The sequence below is a fragment of the Pelophylax lessonae genome, assembly GCF_965119305.1.
Source record: "Pelophylax lessonae genome assembly, chromosome: 3".
NCBI classification, from domain to species: Eukaryota; Metazoa; Chordata; class Amphibia; order Anura; family Ranidae; genus Pelophylax; species Pelophylax lessonae.
Genome location: NC_138770.1, coordinates 108,679,647 through 108,701,592, shown reverse-complemented (window position 1 = coordinate 108,701,592; position 21,946 = coordinate 108,679,647). Strand labels below are relative to the sequence as shown.

At 43.0% G+C, this 21,946-nt stretch overlaps 1 protein-coding gene across 1 annotated transcript in view; it reads left to right on the top strand.

Moving 5' to 3' along the window:
- SUPT3H (SPT3 homolog, SAGA and STAGA complex component) overlaps positions 1-14,068 on the top strand; it is an 883,959-nt gene extending 869,891 nt beyond the window's left edge. Inside the window, exon 12 of the mRNA XM_082250036.1 lies at positions 13,515-14,068. Coding sequence (XP_082106162.1) covers positions 13,515-13,556 — 42 coding nt within the window. The 3' untranslated portion in view covers positions 13,557-14,068. The remainder of the gene's footprint in view (positions 1-13,514) is intronic.
- Positions 14,069-21,946: the final 7,878 nt, after the last annotated feature.

Below are 21,946 nucleotides of genomic sequence, written 5' to 3'. Positions count from 1 at the left end.
GCGCGCCTCCGGCGGCGCGCGAGCGCCGTCTACAGGGGAGGAGTCTAGCGACGTAGGTCTACGTCGCTAGACGCTAACGAGCTGCTGTGCCGCAGTAGCAGCACAGTGGCTAGTGCTAAAGTGGTTAAATACACTAGCAAATTGAAGAGAAACTTCTGCTCAAACTTTATAATCCTTTACAGCAAACCATTCTTTCCTTGGGGAATGAAGGTCTTGCATAAATAAAAGCTGATCGTTGGGAACACCCCTGTCAGTGTTAAATGGTTTGTCCCATCCCTGTAAACTGATATATCTGGAAGAGAGTTTCTTCTTTTGATAAAATATCAGACTTATTGGCTAGATTACCAGATACAATTTGAAGAGAGAAAGCCTAAAAACTAAAACGAATGCAGTCATCACATCGAAGAATTGTTAAGCTGCAATATAATTGTTTGCTTTTGGGTTTAATAAAGCTTAGAGGTTATTTTCCAGCATATGGTTTTGTCAAAAAAGCTAAATTAATTCAAAACCTGATTCTGAACATTAATAAGAGATGTAAGTCACGTATGTTTGAAAACTTAGTTGGAAGTCATGAATTTGTATAATGTATAGGAGTACTACAGTGCATCCGGAAAGTATTCACAGCGCTTCACTTTTTCCACATTTTGTTATGTTACAGACGTATTCCTAAATAGATTAAATAATTATTTTCTTCAAAATTCTACAAACAATACCCCATAATGACAATGTGAAAGAAGTTTGTTTGAAATCTTTGCAAATTTATTAAAAATAAAACATGAAAAAAAATCACATGTACATAATTATTCACAGCCTTTGCCATGACACTCAAAATTGAGCTCAGGTGCATTCTGTTTCCACTGGTCATCTTTGAGATGTTTCTGCAACTTGATTGGAGTCCACCTGTGGTAAATTCAGTTGATTGGACGTGATTTGGAAAGCCACACACTTGTCTATATAAGGTCCCACAGTTGGTGCATGTCAGAGCACAAACCAAGCCATGAAGTCCAAGGAATTGTCTGTAGACCTCCGAGACAGGATTGTATTGAGGCACAGATCTGGGGAAGGGTACTGCAAAATTTATGCAGTGTTGAAGGTCCTAATGAGCACAGTGGCCTCCATCGTCCGTAAATGGAAGAAGTTTGGAACCACCAGGACTCTTCCTAGAGCGGGCCGTCTGGCCATACTGAGCGATCAGGGGAGAAGGATCTTAGTCAGGGAGGTGACCAAGAACCCGATGTTCCAGTGAACCGAAACGCTCCAGTGTTTCTCTGTGGAGAGAGGTGAACCTTCCAGAAGAACAACCATCTCTGCAGCACTCCACCAATCAGGCCTGTATGGTAGAGTGGCCAAACAGAAGCCACTCCTCAGTAAAAGGCACATGAAAGCCCACATAGAGTTTGCCAAAAGGCACTTGAAGGACTCTTAGACCATGAGAAACAAAATTCTTTGGTCTGATGAAACAAATATTGAACTCTTTAGCCTGAATGACAAGTGTCATGTCTGGAGGAAATGAGGCACCGCTCATCATCTGGCCAATACCTTCCCTACAGTGAAGCATGGTGCTGGCAGCATCATGCTGTGGGGATGTTTTTCAGCAGCAGGAACTGGGAGACTAGTCAGGATCGAGGGAAAGATAATTGCAGCAATGTACAGAGACAGCCTTGATGAAAACCTGCTCCACAGCGCTCTGGACCTTTAGAGTGTGGCGAAGGTTCATCTTCCAACAGGACAACGACCCTAAGCACACAGCCAAGATAACAAAGGAATGGCTATGGGACAACTCTGTGAATGTCCTTCAGTGGCCCAGCTAGATTCCAGACTTGAACCCAACTGAACATTTCTGGAGAGATCTGAAGATGTTTGTTCACCAACGCTCCTCATCCAACCCAATGGAGCTTGAGAGGTCCTGCAAAAAAGAATGGGAGAAACTGCCTAAAAATAGGTGTGCCAAGCTTGTAGCATTATACTCAAAAGGACTTGAGGCTGTAGTTGGTGCTAAATGTGCTTCAATATAGTATTGAGCAAAGGCTGTGAATACTTATTCACTGTACATTGGACTTTATCATTTTTTAAAAATTTGCAAAGATTTCAAACAAACTTCTTTCACATTGTCATTGTTGGGTATTGTTTGTATAATTTTGAGGAAAATAATGAATTTATTCATCTCACCACTGGTTTCTTCAACATGACAATGAGGTCACTGTACTCCAATGGCCTCCACACTCACCAGATCTCAATCCAATAGAGCACCTTTGGGATGTGGTGGAAGGGAGATTTGCATCATGGATGTGCAGCCGACAAATCTGCAGCAACTGCGTGATGCTGTCATGTCAATATGGACCAAAATCTCTGAGGAATGTTTCCAACACCTTGTTGAATCTATGCCACAAATATTTAAAGCAGTTCTGAAGGCAAAAGGGGGTCCAACCCCGTACTAGCAAGGTGTACCCAATAAGGTGGCCGGTGAGTGTAGTATCAGGCTGAAACCAAGTCAAATTCAAGTACTTAAACTGGTTACATTTAGTAAAATACACAATTTTAAGTGTTGATGCAGCTCTAACACACACACGTTGCAGTGCACTACAACGCACAGTAATAGATTACCATGTATTGTAATACATTGACAAAATGATGCATGCCCAATTTCTTGGGCATTTGGTACAGTACCAGGCCATTCATTTGAATAAGCTGTCCTAATGCAAAAAATAAAAAAGGCAAAGTGCCAGGACACCAAGGTCTATCGATCTGTTTACAACCTCACGTCAAACCTGAAAGTGAACTGTCTGTGTTACCTGGAAAAAAAAAACTTACCTGATAGTTTCTTTAGCTTCAAGATTAGTCTCTTTAGCCCATTACGATTAGCGCACATCAGACCACATTGATATAATTTGTTGTTTCTGCACCCAGCTTCTAAAATAAAAAGACCTTGTGTGTTTGTTTTAGCAGTTAGACCATCACACATTTGGCTTTGTCCCTAAATCTTACAAGCAAATTGTCCAAAATGATTTACGATTCTGCAGGCAGTCATATATCACATCAGAATCATCGATTTCTCTAGACTACACCATTGACCGGCGCATTTCTCATTTATTCGTCTCACAAGCTTTGGCACCAAACTCCTTTTCGCCATTCTACCAGCGTTGCTGCTGTTGCTTTAAACAAAACCTTACTATTTCAACATTCCTAATGTGATAATTTTAGAGGGAAAATTTCCTGGCAGACATAGGTGTTCAGATCTCCCGAGCCGTAAAATATAAATCAGCCTCGAAGCGGGGAGAGATTTTCACATGTGCACCTACCTCCTTGTGGTAATTGTACAATTTACAGCTTCTGTTGGAAATCTGTTTTATTTGATATCCCCAGAAGCGACCTCTAACATTTTTTTTTTTAATCCGTTGGCCAAAAAAAAAAATTCCAAAACAAAGAGGGGGACCACCCATCCAGAATCCAAACTTTCTGTGTGAGCCGGGCTCCATCCCACCAAGTATAAACTGGAGAGGATTGCTGAGTATCACCTTCCAGCGTTGCCACAGGGAGCAATTGATTTCCAGATTAAGGAAAGGTGTTAAAATAAATTGAGACATAAATCTTACATGTTATAATATACATCTTGATGTTTGAAACAGGATGGGCTCTGGTGGAGGTTGGGTTGGCAGGGAAAACGCTAGCACAGGTGATAATAGAGAAGTTAATGGTGTCCGATGTACAGAGACCTGACTTCAACCTAACAGTCATAAGATTTACTATATTATAACAAGGCTGGAGATCCTGAAAGCCCTACGTAAGCAGTTTGTCCACAAGGAAACCTACAACCTGGGCAAAAAAATGCCAGTAATTGCACAGAAACCCAAGTTATGTGCACTGCTCTGATTGCAGCTTGTAGATTGTGGCATGGGGGGGGGGGGGGGGGGGGGTCAGTGCTGAGACCAACTTCTGGCCAAATTCACATCTGAATGCTGCACTGTGCTACCTAGTTGTGTTTGCTATTCAAAGTGAATGTAACCACAATGCACCACACTTCAAGGGTAACTCCAGTTTCAGGGGTAAAACATGTAATATATATATATATATATATATATATATATATATATATACAGTGCCTTGCGAAAGTATTCGGCCCCCTTGAACTTTGCGACCTTTTGCCACATTTCAGGCTTCAAAGATAAAGATATAAAACTGTAATTTTTTTTTTTTTGAAGAATCAACAACAAGTGGGACACAATCATGAAGTGGAATGAAATTTATTGGATATTTCAAACTTTGTTAAATAAAAAACTGAAAAATTGGGCGTGCAAAATTATTCAGCTCCTTTACTTTCAGTGCAGCAAACTCTCTCCAGAAGTTCAGTGAGGATCTCTGAATGATCCAATGTTGACCTAAATGACTAATGATGATAAATAGAATCCACCTTCGTGTAATCAAGTCTCCGTATAAATGCACCTGCACTGTGATAGTCTCAGAGGTCTGTTTAAAGCGCAGAGAGCATCATGAAGAACAAGGAACACACCAGGCAGGTCCGAGATACTGTTGTGGAGAAGTTTAAAGCCGTATTTGGATACAAAAAGATTTCCCAAGCTTTAAACATCCCAAGGAGCACTGTGCAAGTGATAATATTGAAATGGAAGGAGTATCAGACCACTGCAAATCTACGAAGACCAGGCCGTCCCTCTAAACTTTCAGCTCATACAAGGAGAAGACTGATCAGAGATGCAGCCAAGAGGCCCATGATCACTCTGGATGAACTGCAGAGATCTACAGCTGAGGTGAGAGACTCTGTCCGTAGGACAACAATCAGTCGTATACTGCACAAATCTGGCCTTTATGGAAGAGTGGCAAGAAGAAAGCCATTTCTTAAAGATATCCATGAAAAGTGTTGTTTAAAGTTTGCCACAAGCCACCTGGGAGACACACCAAACATGTGGAAGAAGGTGCTTTGGTCAGATGAAATCAAAATCAAACTTTTTGGCAACAATGCAAAACGTTATGTTTGGCGTAAAAGCAACACAGCTCATCACCCTGAACACACCATCCCCACTGTCAAACATGGTGGTGGCAGCATCATGGTTTGGGCCTGCTTTTCTTCAGCAGGGACAGGGAAGATGGTTAAAATTGATGGGAAGATGGATGGAGCAAAATACAGGACCATTCTGGAAGAAAACCTGATGGAGTCTGCAAAAGACCTGAGACTGGGATGGAGATTTGTCTTCCAACAAGACAATGATCCAAAACATAAAGCAAAATCTACAATGGAATGGTTCACAAATAAACATATCCAGGTGTTAGAATGGCCAGGTCAAAGTCCAGACCTGGATCCAATCGAGAATCTGTGGAAAGAACTGAAAACTGCTGTTCACAAACGCTCTCCATCCAACCTCACTGAGCTCGAGCTGTTTTGCAAGGAGGAATGGGCAAAAATTTCGTTCTATGTGCAAAAATGATACAGACATACCCCAAGCGACTTACAGCTGTAATTGCAGCAAAAGGTGGCGCTACAAAGTATTAACTTAAGGGGGCTGAATAATTTTGCTCGCCCAATTTTTCAGTTTTTTATTTGTTAAAAAAGTTTGAAATATCCAATAAATTTCGTTCCACTTCATTGTGTCCCACTTGTTGTTAATTCTTCACAAAAAATTACAGTTTTATATCTTTATATTTGAAGCCTGAAATGTGGCAAAAGTTCGAAATGTTCAAGGGGGCCGAATACTTTCGCAAGGCACTGTATGTGTGTATGTGTGTATGTGTGTGTATGTGTGTGTGTGTGTGTGTGTCACAAAAGTGAGTACACCCCTCACATTTTTGTAAATATTTTATTATATCTTTTCATGTGACAACACTGAAGAAATTACACTTTGCTACAATGTAAAGTAGTGAGTGTACAGCTTGTATAACAGTGTAACTTTGCCATCCCCTCAAAATAACTCAACACACAGCCATTAATGTCTCAACTGCTGAAAACAAAAGTGAGTACACCCCTAAGTGAAAATGTACAAATTGGGCCCAATTAGCCATTTTCCCTCCCCAGTGTAGTATGACTCGTTAGTGTTACAAGGTCTCAGGAGTGAAAGGGGATCAGGTGTGCTCAATTTGGTGTTATTGCTCTCACTCTCTCGCATTGGTCACTGGAAGTTCAACATGGTAAAGAAATCTCTGAGGATCTGAAAAAAAGAATTGTTTCTCTACATAAAGATAACCTAGGCTATAAAAAGATTGCCAAGACCCTGAAACTGATCTGCAGCATAGTGGCCAAGACCATACAGCGGTTTAACAGGACAGGTCCCACTCAGAACAGGCCTCACCATGGTCGACCAAAGAACATGAGTGCACATGCTCAGAGTTCTATCCAGAGGTTGTCTTTGGGAAATAGACGTATGAGTGCTGCCAGCATTGCTGCAGAGGTTGAAGGGGGGGGGTCAGCCTGTCAGTGCTCAGACCATATGCCGCACACTGCATCAAATAGGTCTGCGTGGCTGTCATCCCAGAATGACGCCTCTTCTAAAGATGATGCACAAGAAAGCCCGCAAACAGTTTGCTGAAGACAAGCAGACTAAGGACTTGGATTACAGGAACCATGTCTTGTGGTCTGATGAGACCAAGATAAACGTATTTGGTTCAGATGGAGTCAAGCGCGTGTGGTGGCAACCAAGTGAGGAGTACAAACAAAGACAAGTGTGTCTTGCCTATAGTCAAGCATGGTGGTGGGAGTGTCATTGTCTGGGGCTGCATGAGTGCTGCCGGCACTGGGGAGCTACAGTTCATTGAGGGAACCATGAATACCAACATGTACTGTGACATACTGAAGCAGAGCATGATCCCCCTCCCTTCGAACACTGGGTCGCAGGGCAGTATTCCAACATGATAATTACTCCAAACACACCTCTAAGACGACCACTGCCTTGCTAAAGAAACTGAGGGTAAAGATGATGGACTCCAGACCTAAACCTTTATGAGCATCTGTGGGGCATCCTCAAATGGTAGGTGGAGGAGTGCAAGGTATCTAACATCCACCAGCTACGTGATGTCGTCATGGAGGAGTAAAAGGGGACTCCAGTGGCAACCTGTGAAGCTCTGGTGAACTCCATGCCCGAGAGGGTTAAGGCAGTGCTGCAAAATATTGGTGGCTACACAAAATATTGACACTTTGGGCCCAATTTTGACATTTTTACTTAGGGGTGTACTCACTTTTGTTGCCAGCGCTTTAGACATTAATGGCTGTGTGTTGAGTTATTTTGAGGGGACAGCAAATTTACACTGTTATAGAAGCTGTACACTCACTACTTTACATTGTAGCAAAGTATAATTTCTTCAGAGTTGTCACATGAAAAGATAGAATAAAATATTTACAAAAATGTGAGGGGGGAAATATATATATATATATATATATATGTATTTTAACCACTTTACCACAGGAGGATTTTGCTGTCTTACGTCTGGGCCACTTTTTGCGATTCGGCATTGTGCGACTTTAAGTGACAACGGTCGTGCGACGCCGTACCCAAACGAAATTTACGTCCTTTTTTTCCCACAAACAGAGCTTTTTTTTGGTAGTATTTGATCACCTGTGCGATTTTTACTTTTTGCGCTATAAACAAAAAAAGAGCGTAAATTTTGAAAAAATAAAATTTTTCACATTTTTTTTATATGAAATCCCCCCCCCCCCCCCCAAAATGTAAAAATCAAATTTTTTTTAAATTTTAGGCCAATTTGTTTTTTGCTACATATGTTTGGTAAAAAAAAATCGCAATAAGTGTATTTTGATTGGTTTGCGCAAAAGTTATTGCGTTTACTAACTAAGGGAAAGATTTATGTAATTTTTGGTGGTTTCTTATAACGAGTAATGGCGGCGATCTGCGATTTTTTTTTTTTTGCGGGACTGCGACATTGCGCTCGACAGATCGGACCCCTGACTGGCATTTTGACACTTTTGAGGGTACCAGTGACATTACTACAGTAATCAGTGCTATAAATATGCACTGTTACTGTAAAAATGACACTGGCAGGGAAGGGGTTAATTTTTATTGGTGATCAAGGGGTTAATGTATGCCTGGTGCTTACTGACGTGTGTGGGGGGAGGGGACTATGTGACACAAGGACAGATCGCAGGCTCAGCTATGCTTAACCCTGCAATCTGACCCTGCCTGTCACTTAGGAGATCCGCCCGCTTGTGTTTACACATGCAGGTGGATCTCCACACTCGATTCCCCGACGATCGGGGAAGAGCAGCGGCGATCGCCGCCTCTCCTCCCCTGGCCCGACTCCCGCTGTGACTGGATACAGCGGGAGCGAGCCTCCGGCGGCGCGCGCGCGCCGGCCGCCGATAGAGGGGAATGTCTGGTGACATAGTACTACGTTGCCAGATGATAACGAACCACTTTGCCGCAGTACAGCTCTAGTGAGCAGTGCGGAAGTGGTTAAATAGCATATGCAATTGGTAAACAATGCAATATGGCAACCACAGTGGCAATCCCAACCATGACACTACCTGCCTGTAGTTTGCATGTTCTCCCTGTGCCTGCGTGGGTTTCCTCCGGGTACTCCGGTTTCCTCCCACACTCCAAAGACATGCTGGTAGTTTATTTGGCTCCTATCTAAATTTGTCGTTGTATGAATATGAGTTATGCCCCGTACACACGTGCAGATCTTCGGCCGAACGATCGGCCGTCTTTTGTCTGGGGCTGTCGGTGTCTGTTGAAAAGTGCAAAAGACTGCACAAGAATTTTGTCCGACAACTACAGCCGACTGCAGAAGTGATGTCATGTGATGGTTAACTTTCCCTGTGTTTTTTCTTTTCTGAGCATGCCCAGTCTTGCAAATCTGCTGTCTGTCGGCCGAATTCTGTACTGACTGGCGAACAATCGGCCGCTCTGGTGTCGGCATACAAAAATTTTAATGCTTGCACGACAGATTCTGTTCGGCCGAAAGTGCGCTGTCGGCTGTCGGAAGCATCATACTAACAAGCCAAAAATCGTCCGATCGGTTGTCGGCCGAATCTTTTCGGCCGACAATCTGCGCATGTGTACAAGGCATTAGGCACCTTAGATTGTAAGCTCCTTGAGGACAGGGACTGATGTGAATGTACAATATATATATATATATATATATAAAATATATATATAGCACTGCGTAAATTGACAGCACTATATAAGTACCTGTAATAAAATAAATAACCTGGAGGCATTCTGTACACAGCTGGTGAATAGAATGACCCCCAGAAATGTTCCTGCTTGGCTTTCAAGCTTTTTCAGAAGTCTGCACTAAGATACAAGTCAACTTTTAGGCATCCTCTGCAACATTTGTTGTAGTTTGCCTCTCAGCGGCTAGGTGCGGCCATTTTGTGTGCATCCAGACTGTGCAGAGAGCCACTTATAGCTGCAGCCACTGGCAACCTGGCATTTAAGTGTTGTCTATATTCCCCTCGCACACATTCCTGGGAACAAGGCTCATAGGTATGGCTGCTGCAGCTACTCCAGTTACTGGAAAATCACAGGAAAAAAGCAAATATTTGTGAGCACACCAAGATCCTCAGATGTCATCCAAAAGCCTGAAGCCTCACATATATATTCTTATTATTATAGCCAAATTTACCACCCTAACTCCTCCCACAGTTTTTACACTACATAGACAATAATATACTGAAACATGCGGATTGTTCCCGATTGGCGTGCTATTACTTTGGTATGGTTCACGAAATATCTGCGTTTTTGTGGTGAAATTGGTCCCATAGGAATGAATGGCGCAATGTTCAAATCTAGAGTGGGAGCTGAAAAATCAGGACATGATTTCTAAACTGCCACCACTCCCTCGTTTTCACCTACACAAATCTTATATCAAAACATTCAGCTATCCCTGCTGCCATCAAAAATGTCCACAGCTAAGCCATAGTCCTGATAGTTTTCACAATTTCTTAACTGCTCCCACACACACACCACACCACACTACACACACACACACCACACTACACACACACACACCACACTACACACACACGCCACACCACACTACACACACACACACACACCACACTACATACACACACACACACACACCACACTACATACACACACACCACACTACATACACACACACCACACTACATACACACACACCACACTACATACACACACCAAACTACACACACACCACACTACATACACACACCACACTACACACACACCACACTACATACACACACCAAACTACACACACACCCCACTACATACACACACCACACTACACACACACACCACACTACACACACACACCACACTACATACACACACCACACTACACACACACCACACTACACACACACTACACTACATACACACACACCACACTACATACACACACACCACACTACACACACACACACACACACACACCACACTACACACACACCACACTACATACACCACACTACACACACACCACACTACACACACACACCACACTACACACACACACCACACTACACACACACCACACTACATACACGCACCACACTACACACACACCACACTACACACACACCACACTACACACACACACCACACTACATACACACACACCACACTACACACACACACACCACACTACACACACACCACACTACACACACCATACTACATACACACACACACATACCACACTACCTACACACACACACCACACTACACACACCACACTACATACACACACACACACCACACTACATACACACACACACACCACACTACACACACACCACACTACACACACACCACACTACATACACACACCAAACTACACACACACCACACTACATACACCACAATACACACACACACCACACTACATACACACACCACACTACACACACACACCACACTACACACACACACCACACTACACACACCACACCACACTACACACACACACCACACTACACACACCACACTACACACACACCACACTACATACACACACACACCACACTACATACACACACACCACACGACATACACACACACACCACACGACATACACACACACACTACACATACACACACTACACACACCACACTACACACACACCACACTACACACACACACACACACACCACACTACACACACACACAACGCTACACACACCACACTACACACACACACCACACTACACACACACCACACACCACACTACACACACACACTACACACACACACACACCACACTACACACACCACACTACACACACACCACACTACACACACACCACACTACACACACACCACACTACACACACACCACACTACACCACACTACACACACCACACTACACACACCACACTACACACACCACACTACACACACACAACACACCACACTACACACACACCACACTACATACACACACACACCACACTACATACACACACACCACACGACATACACACACACACACCACACTACATACACACACACACTACACATACACACACTACACACACCACACTACACACACACACCACACTACACACACACACACACACACACACACCACACTACACACACACAACGCTACACACACCACACTACACACACACCACACACACACACCACACTACACACACACACACCACACTACACACACACACACACCACACTACACACACCACACTACACTACACACACACACACCACACTACACACACACACCACACTACACACACCACACTACACACACACTACACACACCACACTACACACACCACACTACACACACACAACACACCACATTACACACACACACCACTACACACACGCCACACTACACACACGCCACACTACACACACCACACACACACACACACACACACACCACACTACACACACCACACTACACACACACCACACTACACTACACACACACACATCACACTACACACACACACATCACACTACACACTACACACACACACACACACCACACTACACACACACACACCACACTACACACACACACACACACACACACACACACATCACACACCACACTACACACACACACCACACTACACACACACATCACACTACACACACACACACACATCACACACACACCACACTACACACACACCACACCCCACACACACCACACCACACTACACACACACCACACACACACACCAAACTACACACACACCACACCTCCCACACACACACACACCACACTGCACACACACACACACTACACACACCACACCCCAAACACACACACACACCACCCCACACACATACCACACTACACACACACTACACCCCCCCCACACACACACACCCCACACCCCACACACACACACACACCCCACACCCCACACACACACACCCCCCCCCACACACACCACACACACCCCACACACACACATACACACACCCCACACCACACTACACACACCACACATACACACACACACACTCCACACACCACACTCCCCCCCACACACACACACACACTACACCCCCCCCCCCCCACACACACACACGGCAAGAAAACTTCACACAATTTCCCTAGAAATTATATGTTTTCTAGTTATTATATATAGTTTTTAAGGTAATTTTACTATATAAAAAAAACTGTACTCAAGCAGCGGGCTTACTTAGTTTGAAGTTAGAACTTCAAACCAGTATTTTCACAGTAAATAGATAAATAATAAATTATTATGTTATAACATATAGCATAATAATATATTATTTTGCTTCATTAAAAAAGTACCTTTTCAGCAGCAGCAGATTCTCCCTTTTGAATGTGTGAGAAAAACATGGGATTATGGGTAATGTTTTTTCCTTGTAGATAAGAGGGCTGGGCTGGAAGGGAGCATTTGTCTATTAGACACATGCCCCCTCTATGACACTGCAGTGAGAGGAGAGCCTCCACTGCAGCATGTTTATTGGACAGCTTGGACCAATGGTGCTTTACCATTGGTCCAAGACTCCAAGCTGTGCATTGAGCTCAGTGCCTCTAACAAAAAATCAGAGGCACTGTGAGCTCATCCTCTCCGTCTGCTGCAAACAGCGTGCGCAAGCTTGTATTTAAACACAATTTTTTATGTCGCACGTTATTTGTAACAAAGTGGAGAATTAAAGATAAAGAAGCTGCATACTAAAAAACTGATTACAATAGCTGCCGATAGTGCTTAATCAAAAATAAAGGATTTAATATCACACACAACAAGCGTATTTAGGAGAAGGCCAGCAATGGCAGCCTGCGTACTTCTTTTATGATAAAGTCACTTTAAGGAAGCATACAAGTGGCATTTGACAGTATACTTCTTTGGAATTCCTGGGCAGAAAATAAATTATATTAATATACTGGCAACTCCTAAAACCCTGACACTAATTCATGAATGTTTTTTGATGTAATCCATGCTTTTGTTTTTGTTAAGTGGCCCTTTAATAAAACCTGATCTTTGCTCGGCTCTTTCTCATGTTTTAGACCTGACGTGATAATTAATTGCAGATTGTCTCTTCTATTTGCAGAGCGCCTACCGCAGGACTGGGATGCCCTTTTTAGCCTGTTAGTACGGATGAAGAGAAAGGAAGCGGAAAACACAGGGAGGTTATTTTAAGGTGATCCTTTCCACGTTAGAAGGAAAGCAACTGATCCCCCTCGAGTGAGTGGGCCGATTGTTGTGACTATAGACTGACTGCATGTCTCATTCTGCAGCCCCCTCAATCGTTCTTCTTGTTTACTAGTTGGAACGCTGGCCTAATTAATGGCAGGATGTTTGGGATGGAGTGTGGGCGGAGGAGAACGCACATCACACAGTTCTGTCACTGGGAGTGAGATGACTGCCATCAGCGGCCCACACATACTAAGGGCTGGATCATCATTGCTGCTAGGTGGAGCCTGTTTACAAAGAGTGGGATGTACAGGAGATATGCTGGCCTCTGCTCTTTCTACCCTAGTGCAAACAGTAGACCTCTCCTTTACTATATTACTTAAAGGGGCAGATTTAGAAAAAAATATAAAAATCAGAGCAAGTGACAGGTTCTCTTGTATGAAAGTACCAAGTCAACTTTACTTACCTTCTTTGAGCTCCCCCACCCCTCTGTCGAAGTCAGGAGCTCAACCCCTGCAATGGCATTGGAGCTTACACAGGGTCAACTTTCTCCACCTTATCAGGTGACAGCATTTGGACCTAGCAATTGGCTGCTTAGGTCCCAGCACTGGATCCTGAAAGAAGATCACATACTTCTCCATACCCTAAAATACTGGGGATATACCAAAGGGCCCCAACAATGCAATAGGGGAGCAGGGATGGTTTTGGGGGGGGCAGGGGGTGTTTCTTAAAGAAGAATCTGTCACTCTGTCTTGGCATAAGTTAAGCTTCACAACAAGTACAGGTTGGCTACTGGGGATTGGTGGAGGAGGTTGTATAGTTTTCTTACTGTGCACTCAGCACTAGGCATTCTCCAGGCACGGAGCAAAATAACCAAGGATGATAAAGTAACATGTACTTTAAAGCCCAATTACAGGCAAATACAAAACGATCCCTTACAGTGGGGAAGCACCTGCACTGCCAGGGTTAATAGCTGTTTTTTCTAGGGGAGAGGAGAAACCGTGTCACCTACCTGATCCTCCATTCCCCTGGCAGGCGGCGCACCCCACAATCTGGTGGTGGACTCTCCCTCACACCCTTACATTTAGTGCAGGAATATGGGGCGTGCTCTGGTCTTGATGACATCAGGACTCTAGACGCTGCGGGAAGGAGCGGAGGATTGGGTAAGTAAATCTCCTCTTATTGTTCCCATAGACATGTTCCAAGTCAGTCCCTCAGAAATGATTATTGCCAAAGGAGAGGGAGGCCAGAAATGGCAGACTCTGTATTATCCCAGTACCCAGGCCAAGAATCAGATTCAGAAAAAAAAATATTTTTAGCGGTGTGGCTCTCAGGTGCATATGCACACATTTTTAATGTTGGCAGTTCTGTGTGATACGTCCTCCTCTTCCTCAGCATATCCTAACATAGTTTAACATATAAATTACATCCCAGCCCCATGATACTGTGGGATCTTACTCTGCTTTGTAACATACATACATGAGATAATAGATATAGAGAATTCAGACAAATAGGGGTATATTGAAATAAAAAAATAAATCTGCATAGCTGTTCTTTCATTGAAGCTTCTTGTAAATTCATTTTGTGCGAAAGGTGCAAAGTTAAATGTTCTCAGGCTATATTTTCTGCAGATCTAATATTATTCAATAAAAAAAAAAAATGTGATTGGGGAAAATACTGCATTATGGGCACTAGATGAAGCAGAGGAGCATACTTATTCCCTGTGATACTCAACACCATCTAGTGGCCATAATAGTGTATTTCACACAGGACAAGTGGAGTTCCACCCATTTTAGTCACTTTAGATGTATGTAATCCCCTTTTAAAACGACTTTTACCAATGGAAAGTTTTTTTTTTGTTGTTGTTGCTAGTAAATACCTGATTTTCTGCTTTATTTATCCTCATTTCACTTCCACGTCCGGTCGGCGATTACGTCATTCGGCGATTCACAGTGTGTGCTGGGATGTATCTCAGGGCATGAAATCTTGCATTATTACACAGGAGATGAGCTGTACTGCGTGTTCTGCCCCGCCTCCTCTCAGTGAGCTGTATGTATGTAGTGTATTGAGGCCGTGCTCCGCCCCGCCTCCTCTCAGTGAGCGAGGACTGAAAGCATTATATCCTTCCTCACTGAGCTCACTGAGTGGAGGCGGGGCGGAGCACAGCCTCAATACACTACATACATACAGCTCACTGAGAGGAGGCGGGGCGGAGCACAGCCTCAATACACTACATACATACAGCTCACTGAGAGGAGGCGGGGCGGAGGCAGGGCAGTGCACGCAGTGCAGCTCATCTCCTGTGTAATAAAGCGAGATTTCTTGCCATCCCAGCACACACTGCGAATCGCCGAATGACGTAATCGCCGACCAGACCCGGAAGTGAGAAGAGGATAAATAAAGCAGAAAATAAGGTATTTACTAGCAAAAAAAAACAAAAAAAAAAACTTTCCATTGGTAAAAGTCGTTTTAAAGGGGATTACATACATCTATGTAATCCAATGTATTAAAAATGGGTGGAACTCCACTTTAAGTTTTAACAGACAACAGCTATGCACATTTTTTATAAATAAAATACACCCCATAGTTTGCCCTGTGCTCACTCTGCACAGGTATGACCAGCGTGGTTGTGTGTAAGCTCTGAAACTGTCACAGCTCCAAGTTGCGAAGCTCCTTCTACTTTCATGCAGCCCAACATTGAAAGCCCATAGAAAAACAAAGCCTACATCCATCAAAGAAATATTGTTGATCAGTTAATAAACTTCACTTTTGCAGATTAGTAAGTCACACAATTTGTGTTAAAATGTATTGTTCTTTTTTTTTTGTGAGATAACAATAGCAAATGTATGGTAAAAGTGTATGACTTTTTATTTCATACAACATGTACTTTGATTAAACATTTCTGCAAACTTTGGCTTCCTGTTTCCTTTGATCTCGTCCTAACCCTTTCATCAGTAAAATGGTTCACTGTACAATGTGTACCTATCATCGCAAATCACCTTTTAACTGCAGAAGTGTGGCATCTTGTTGGTTGCTATAGTTTACTAAATAAAGTTTAATAACTAATAAATAAAAGCTGGCCATTGTAAGCACCTCTGCCAGTGTTAAATGGTTTTAGTCAACCCTCTTACTGCTACCTTTGCTGGACAGCTTAATCTGTGGAAGGAAGTTAAAAAATAACAGACTGGGGGTTTGTTCACACACGCAGTGGAGTGTGGTGCCCTCTGAAGTACGATCTGGGTTCAGAAAGCTTTTTAAAGGGGAACTTGAGTGCCCTCCTCAGTGGTGAAATATTGCCTCCTCAACCCTATAATTCCACACACTGCCCCATTGAACTCAATGGACAAGTTTAACAAGCAGTGCCACTTTCAAATTCTGCACCCTGTGTTATAAATGCCGTGGTTGTGCAGAAAAGCATCACTGAAGTGGCATGTGAACAGACCTGTCCGTCTGTTATTTTACAGTTGTGGTGGACACCTGGGGAGTGGTAAAATGGCAACTCTGCCACTTGTATTTACACCCACAAAAAAAAAGAGAAAACTGCTGTAGACACCAGACACCACATCTTAGGATTGCTAAGCAACAATATATTACATTTTTGTTCTTGGGTTTAATATCGATTTATGCTTATGGTTTTATGTTAATCCAGTTTATTCTTACTGAAACACCAAAAGCCAAAAACCTTTGTGCCAGTTCTGCTTAAAAAAAAAAACAAAAACATTTCAACAGCCAATGTTTCACACATCCATTACCAAGATTGGCCTTTCATAAGAAACCTGTTTATCTGTGTCTGATTAGTATATAAGTGTGGCAACAATGTAACACCTATAATAAGTCAAGATTACTCACAAACCATTCAATTCAATGGGGTTTATTTACTTAAAGATGACGAGTGCAACATCAGTCTGACTTCTGCAGAAAAAACGATCAGCTTCTACCCCCAGCTTGTTCAGCTTCTACCCCCAGCTTGTTCAAATAAAGTGATTGTTAAGGCCCCTTTCTCACAGGCTTTCAGATCAGTTCCGCCTGTCAGTTTTTCAGGCGGACTTGATCCGGCCCTCCATGGAGCGGTGGATGTCAGTTGTGACCTGTCCGCTGACACCAGCCGCTGTCTGACCTGATCCTGTCCACCAAATCCAGATGGATAGTGACCCTATTTTTCATCTGTCTGGAGGATTGGATCAGATGAAAATGGACAGGTGGTCCATTTAGTCGGATCTCCCTATAGAGGAGAGTGGGGCTCTGACAGGTCCGTCTCTGCACAGTGAGCGGAGATGGACCTGTTACCTGCTTGCTCAGTGAGGATCAGCAGATCGATCCCTGCCAAGCAATCAGATTCTGTCAAACGGAGGCGCCCGTGTGAAAGGGGCCTTGGTCTCCTTTTATTTTTTTTATTTAAAAACCAAACATGTTATTCTTACCTCTGTGCAGTGGTTTTGCAGCCTAGAGCCTCCTCTTCTCGGGTCCGTAGCTGGAGCTCCTGGCCCCTCCCTCCTGCTGAGTGCACCCACAGCAAGCAGCTCGCTATGGGGGGGCTACCGAGCCGAGCTGTAGCTACGTGTATCCATTCAGACACAAAGTACCATCGGCCCCGCCTCATCTCTCTCCTGAATGGCTAACTTAGTTTGACAGCAGCAACTGGAGCCAATGGCGACGCTGCTGTGTGTCAGCCAATCAGGAGAGAGAGTCCCAGATGGCTGAAGCACTCGTGGACATTGCTTAATAGAGAGGGGGCTCAGGTGAGTATGAGGGGGGCTGCTGCACACAGAAGGCTTTTTATCTTAATGCATAGAATGCATTAAGATAAAAAAACCTTTTGACTTTACAACCCCTTTAAGCTTTGGCACTAAAACCTGGAAGCTGATTTATTTCAATGCAGAAGTGAGACTTCTTTTGTACACTCCAGCTTTAGTAAATGAACCCTAATGACCTTATAAATATAATTTGACCCTCAAAATTTTGCTTGCCTTTAACAATCGATTTTGGAATGAGTGGACTTTCCCAAACAAAAACCACACTCACTGAAATTTTCAATCCCGCTAGTTCAAATTTTCTCGTCACTGCGGTCAAAAACAAATGTTGATATGGCCCCAAAAATCAAAACCGTGTTCTTAAAATGAAAATGTCATATCAAATCCTCCTAGTGTGGCCAGCTGAACATCGTGGTGTAAACCCTGACATAGAGCCGTCTGCTCACATTTATAGCTCAGAGGCCTCCAGTGTGGACAGATTATACACATTATACATCAGATATAAACAATATGATCTATAAAATAACTACATTTTACAGCCAGGCATGCAATTTTCTCGGGATGTATATAATTTTATGTGTGGGATTATTTATATAAAAACATTGGCTCGTGTATTTTTATCCTGCAATCTACACGACATAATGTACAATTCATTGCTGGGAGAAGCTTCCCTTTATTGCTGAGACTCTGTGATGACAGTTTAAATTTATAGTTTAGTGCTAGACTGAAATAGTGATATTTACCGTGTGAAATGTGCAACTAAATTGTGGCATCCTTAGATCAGAATCCACACTGTTGTAGTACGTTGATGTGCATCGTGTTAAGGCCCTTCATTTGAGTACAGCCGTGGCCAAAAGTTTAGAGAATGACACAAACATTAATTTTCACAAAATCTGCTGCTTCAGTGTTTTTAGATCTTTTTGTCAGATGTTACTATGGTATACTGAAGTATACTTACAAGCATTTCTTAAGTGCCACTGGTTTTTATAGACAATTACATTAAGTTTATGCAGAGTCAAAATTTGCAGCGTTGACCCTTCTTTTTCAAGACCTCTGCAATTCGCCCTGGCATGCTGTCAATCTTCTTCTGGGCCACATGCTGACTGATGGCAGCCTATCCTTGCATAATCAATGCTTGAAGTTTTTAAGAATATGTGGGTTTCTTTTTTTGTTCACTCACCTTTTGAGGATTGACCACAAGTTCTCAATGGGATTAAGGTCTGGGGAGTTTTCTGGCCATGGAGCCAAAATTGTAATGGTTTGTTCCCCAAGCCACTTATCACTTTTGCCTTATGACAAGGTGTTCCGTAATGCTGGGAAAGGCATTGTAAGTCACCAAACTGTTCTTGGATGGTTGGGAGAAGTTGCTCTCGGTGGATGTTTTTGTGCCATTCTTTTCCATGCCTGTGTTCTGAGGCAAAATTGTGAGTGAGCCCAATCCCTTGGCTGAGAAGCAACCCTACGCATGAATGGTCTCAGAATGCTTTACTGTTGGCATAACACAGGACTGATGATAGCACTCACTTTTTCTTCTCTGGACAAGGTTTTTTATGGATGCCCCAAAGAATCGGAAAGGTGGGAAAGGGGTTTTGATCTCTAGGATGCCCTATAGTAAGGTTTTGCCACCGTCCCTGTGAAATCGTTGTGTTTTAGGTTTGGTGCCTCAAACCAAGGTTTTTGGGACTTTAAGGGCAAGAGTAAACAAAGTGAAGTATCAAAGAATAAAAAGTGAACAGTTTATTTTCAAAAAAGTTTTACAAGGAAATAGACAGGTTTGTCGTGGATGGGTTTAAGGTCCATCGGTGAGAGAAGTGAGGTTAGAAAGGTAGGTGACAAGGTGAAAAATGGTGACTTTTGAGGAACATTTGTCTCTGTTGTTCCATGCGTGTATTTCAAGCTTGGAACTTTGCTCAGAGGAAAATGTCCAGGAGATTATCCTAAGCGTTTTGGTTGTATAGGTATTAGCCTTTTTCAAGAATAAGTCACCCTGTATCTTTCTTTTGTCTGGTCCATGTGTGAAAGGTTTTCCCCAGGTTTCATCAGGAACTAAGGCTGCTTAGGCTAAATCATATAGATTAGCTGTACTGGTAGAATCCAAAAAAGGAGTTCCTCAAGATGAGAAAGTTTGAGCTGAGGGAGAGACAACACTCCAGGAGATGCTGCACCTTGAACCGTTTTTTTCTGCTATACCTGACAAAAACTACAAACTTTCTCATCTTGAGGAACTCCTTTTTTGGATTCTACCAGTACAGCTAATCTATATGATTTAGCCTAAGCAGCCTTAATTCCTGATGCGACTTAGAAACCTGGGGAAAACCTTTCACACTTGGACCAGACAAAAGAAAGATACATGGAGGAGAATTCATCAAAACTGGAGCAGCCAGAATCTGGGGCAGTTGTTTATCGCAACCAATCAGCTTCTATCTTTTATCTTTAAAGCTTAACACAACAAGCTGAAGATAGTCTGATTGGTTTCCATCCACAGCTGCTACAGATTTTGGTTGATCCAGTTTTGATAAATTCCCCCCTTGGTGACTTATCCTTGAAAAAGGCTAATACCTATACAGCCGAAACGTGTAGGATAATCTCCTGGCCATTTTCCTCTGAGCAAAGTTCCAAGCCTGAAATACATGCATGGAACAACAGAGACAAATGTTCCTCAAAAGTCACCATTTTTCACCTTGTCATCTACCTTTCTATCTTCATTTCTCTCACCGATGGACCTTAAACCCATCCACGACAAACTTGTCTATTACCTTGTAAAACTTTTTTGAAAATAAACTGTTCGATTTTTATTCTATGATACTTTACTTTGTTTACTCTTGCCCTTAAAGTCCCAACAACCTTGGTTTGAGGCACCAAACCCAAAACACAAAGAATCGGAAAAGTGACTCATCAGAGAAAATTACTTTACCCCAGTCCTCAGCAGCCCAATCCCTGTACCTTTTGCAGAATATAAGTCTGCTCCTGTTGTTTTTCTTGGAGAGAAGTAGCTTTTTTGCTCCAAAAAAATAAGTCTTCGCCTCTTCGACTCACACCAGCCTCCTGCCATTCCTAAGCAGCTCTGCACTGGTGGTGCCCCGATCCCGCAGCTGAATCAACTGTAGGAGATGGTCCTGGCACTTGCTGGACCTTCTTGGGCACCCTGAAGCCTTCTTCACAAATGCAGTGGAAATTTTTTTTTTGGGATTAAGTTTATTTTCATGGCAGAGAGGGACTTTGCAATTAATTGCAATTCATATGATCACTCATTCTGGAGTATATGCAAATTGCCATCAGAGGCAGCAGACTTTGTGAAAATTAATATTTGTGTCATTCTCAAAACTTTTGGCCACGGCTGTAGACTAATCAATATTATATATCTGTAAAAGTCCTTGAATAAACATATTATGAAATACAAAATGTAAGCCACTGTGATAAGGATGTGCATCCAAGCCAGAACATGACATCAACAGCCGCTCACCTCATGATTTTGACCAAAAGTTCTAAAATGCCTTAGCATATACTGGGCAGCAACAGTAGTCCAAAAGTCAATCAGTGGCACAGAGGATGATCTCTCTCAGATATGTAAAGGAAGTAAAATACAGTCTAGTGCTTT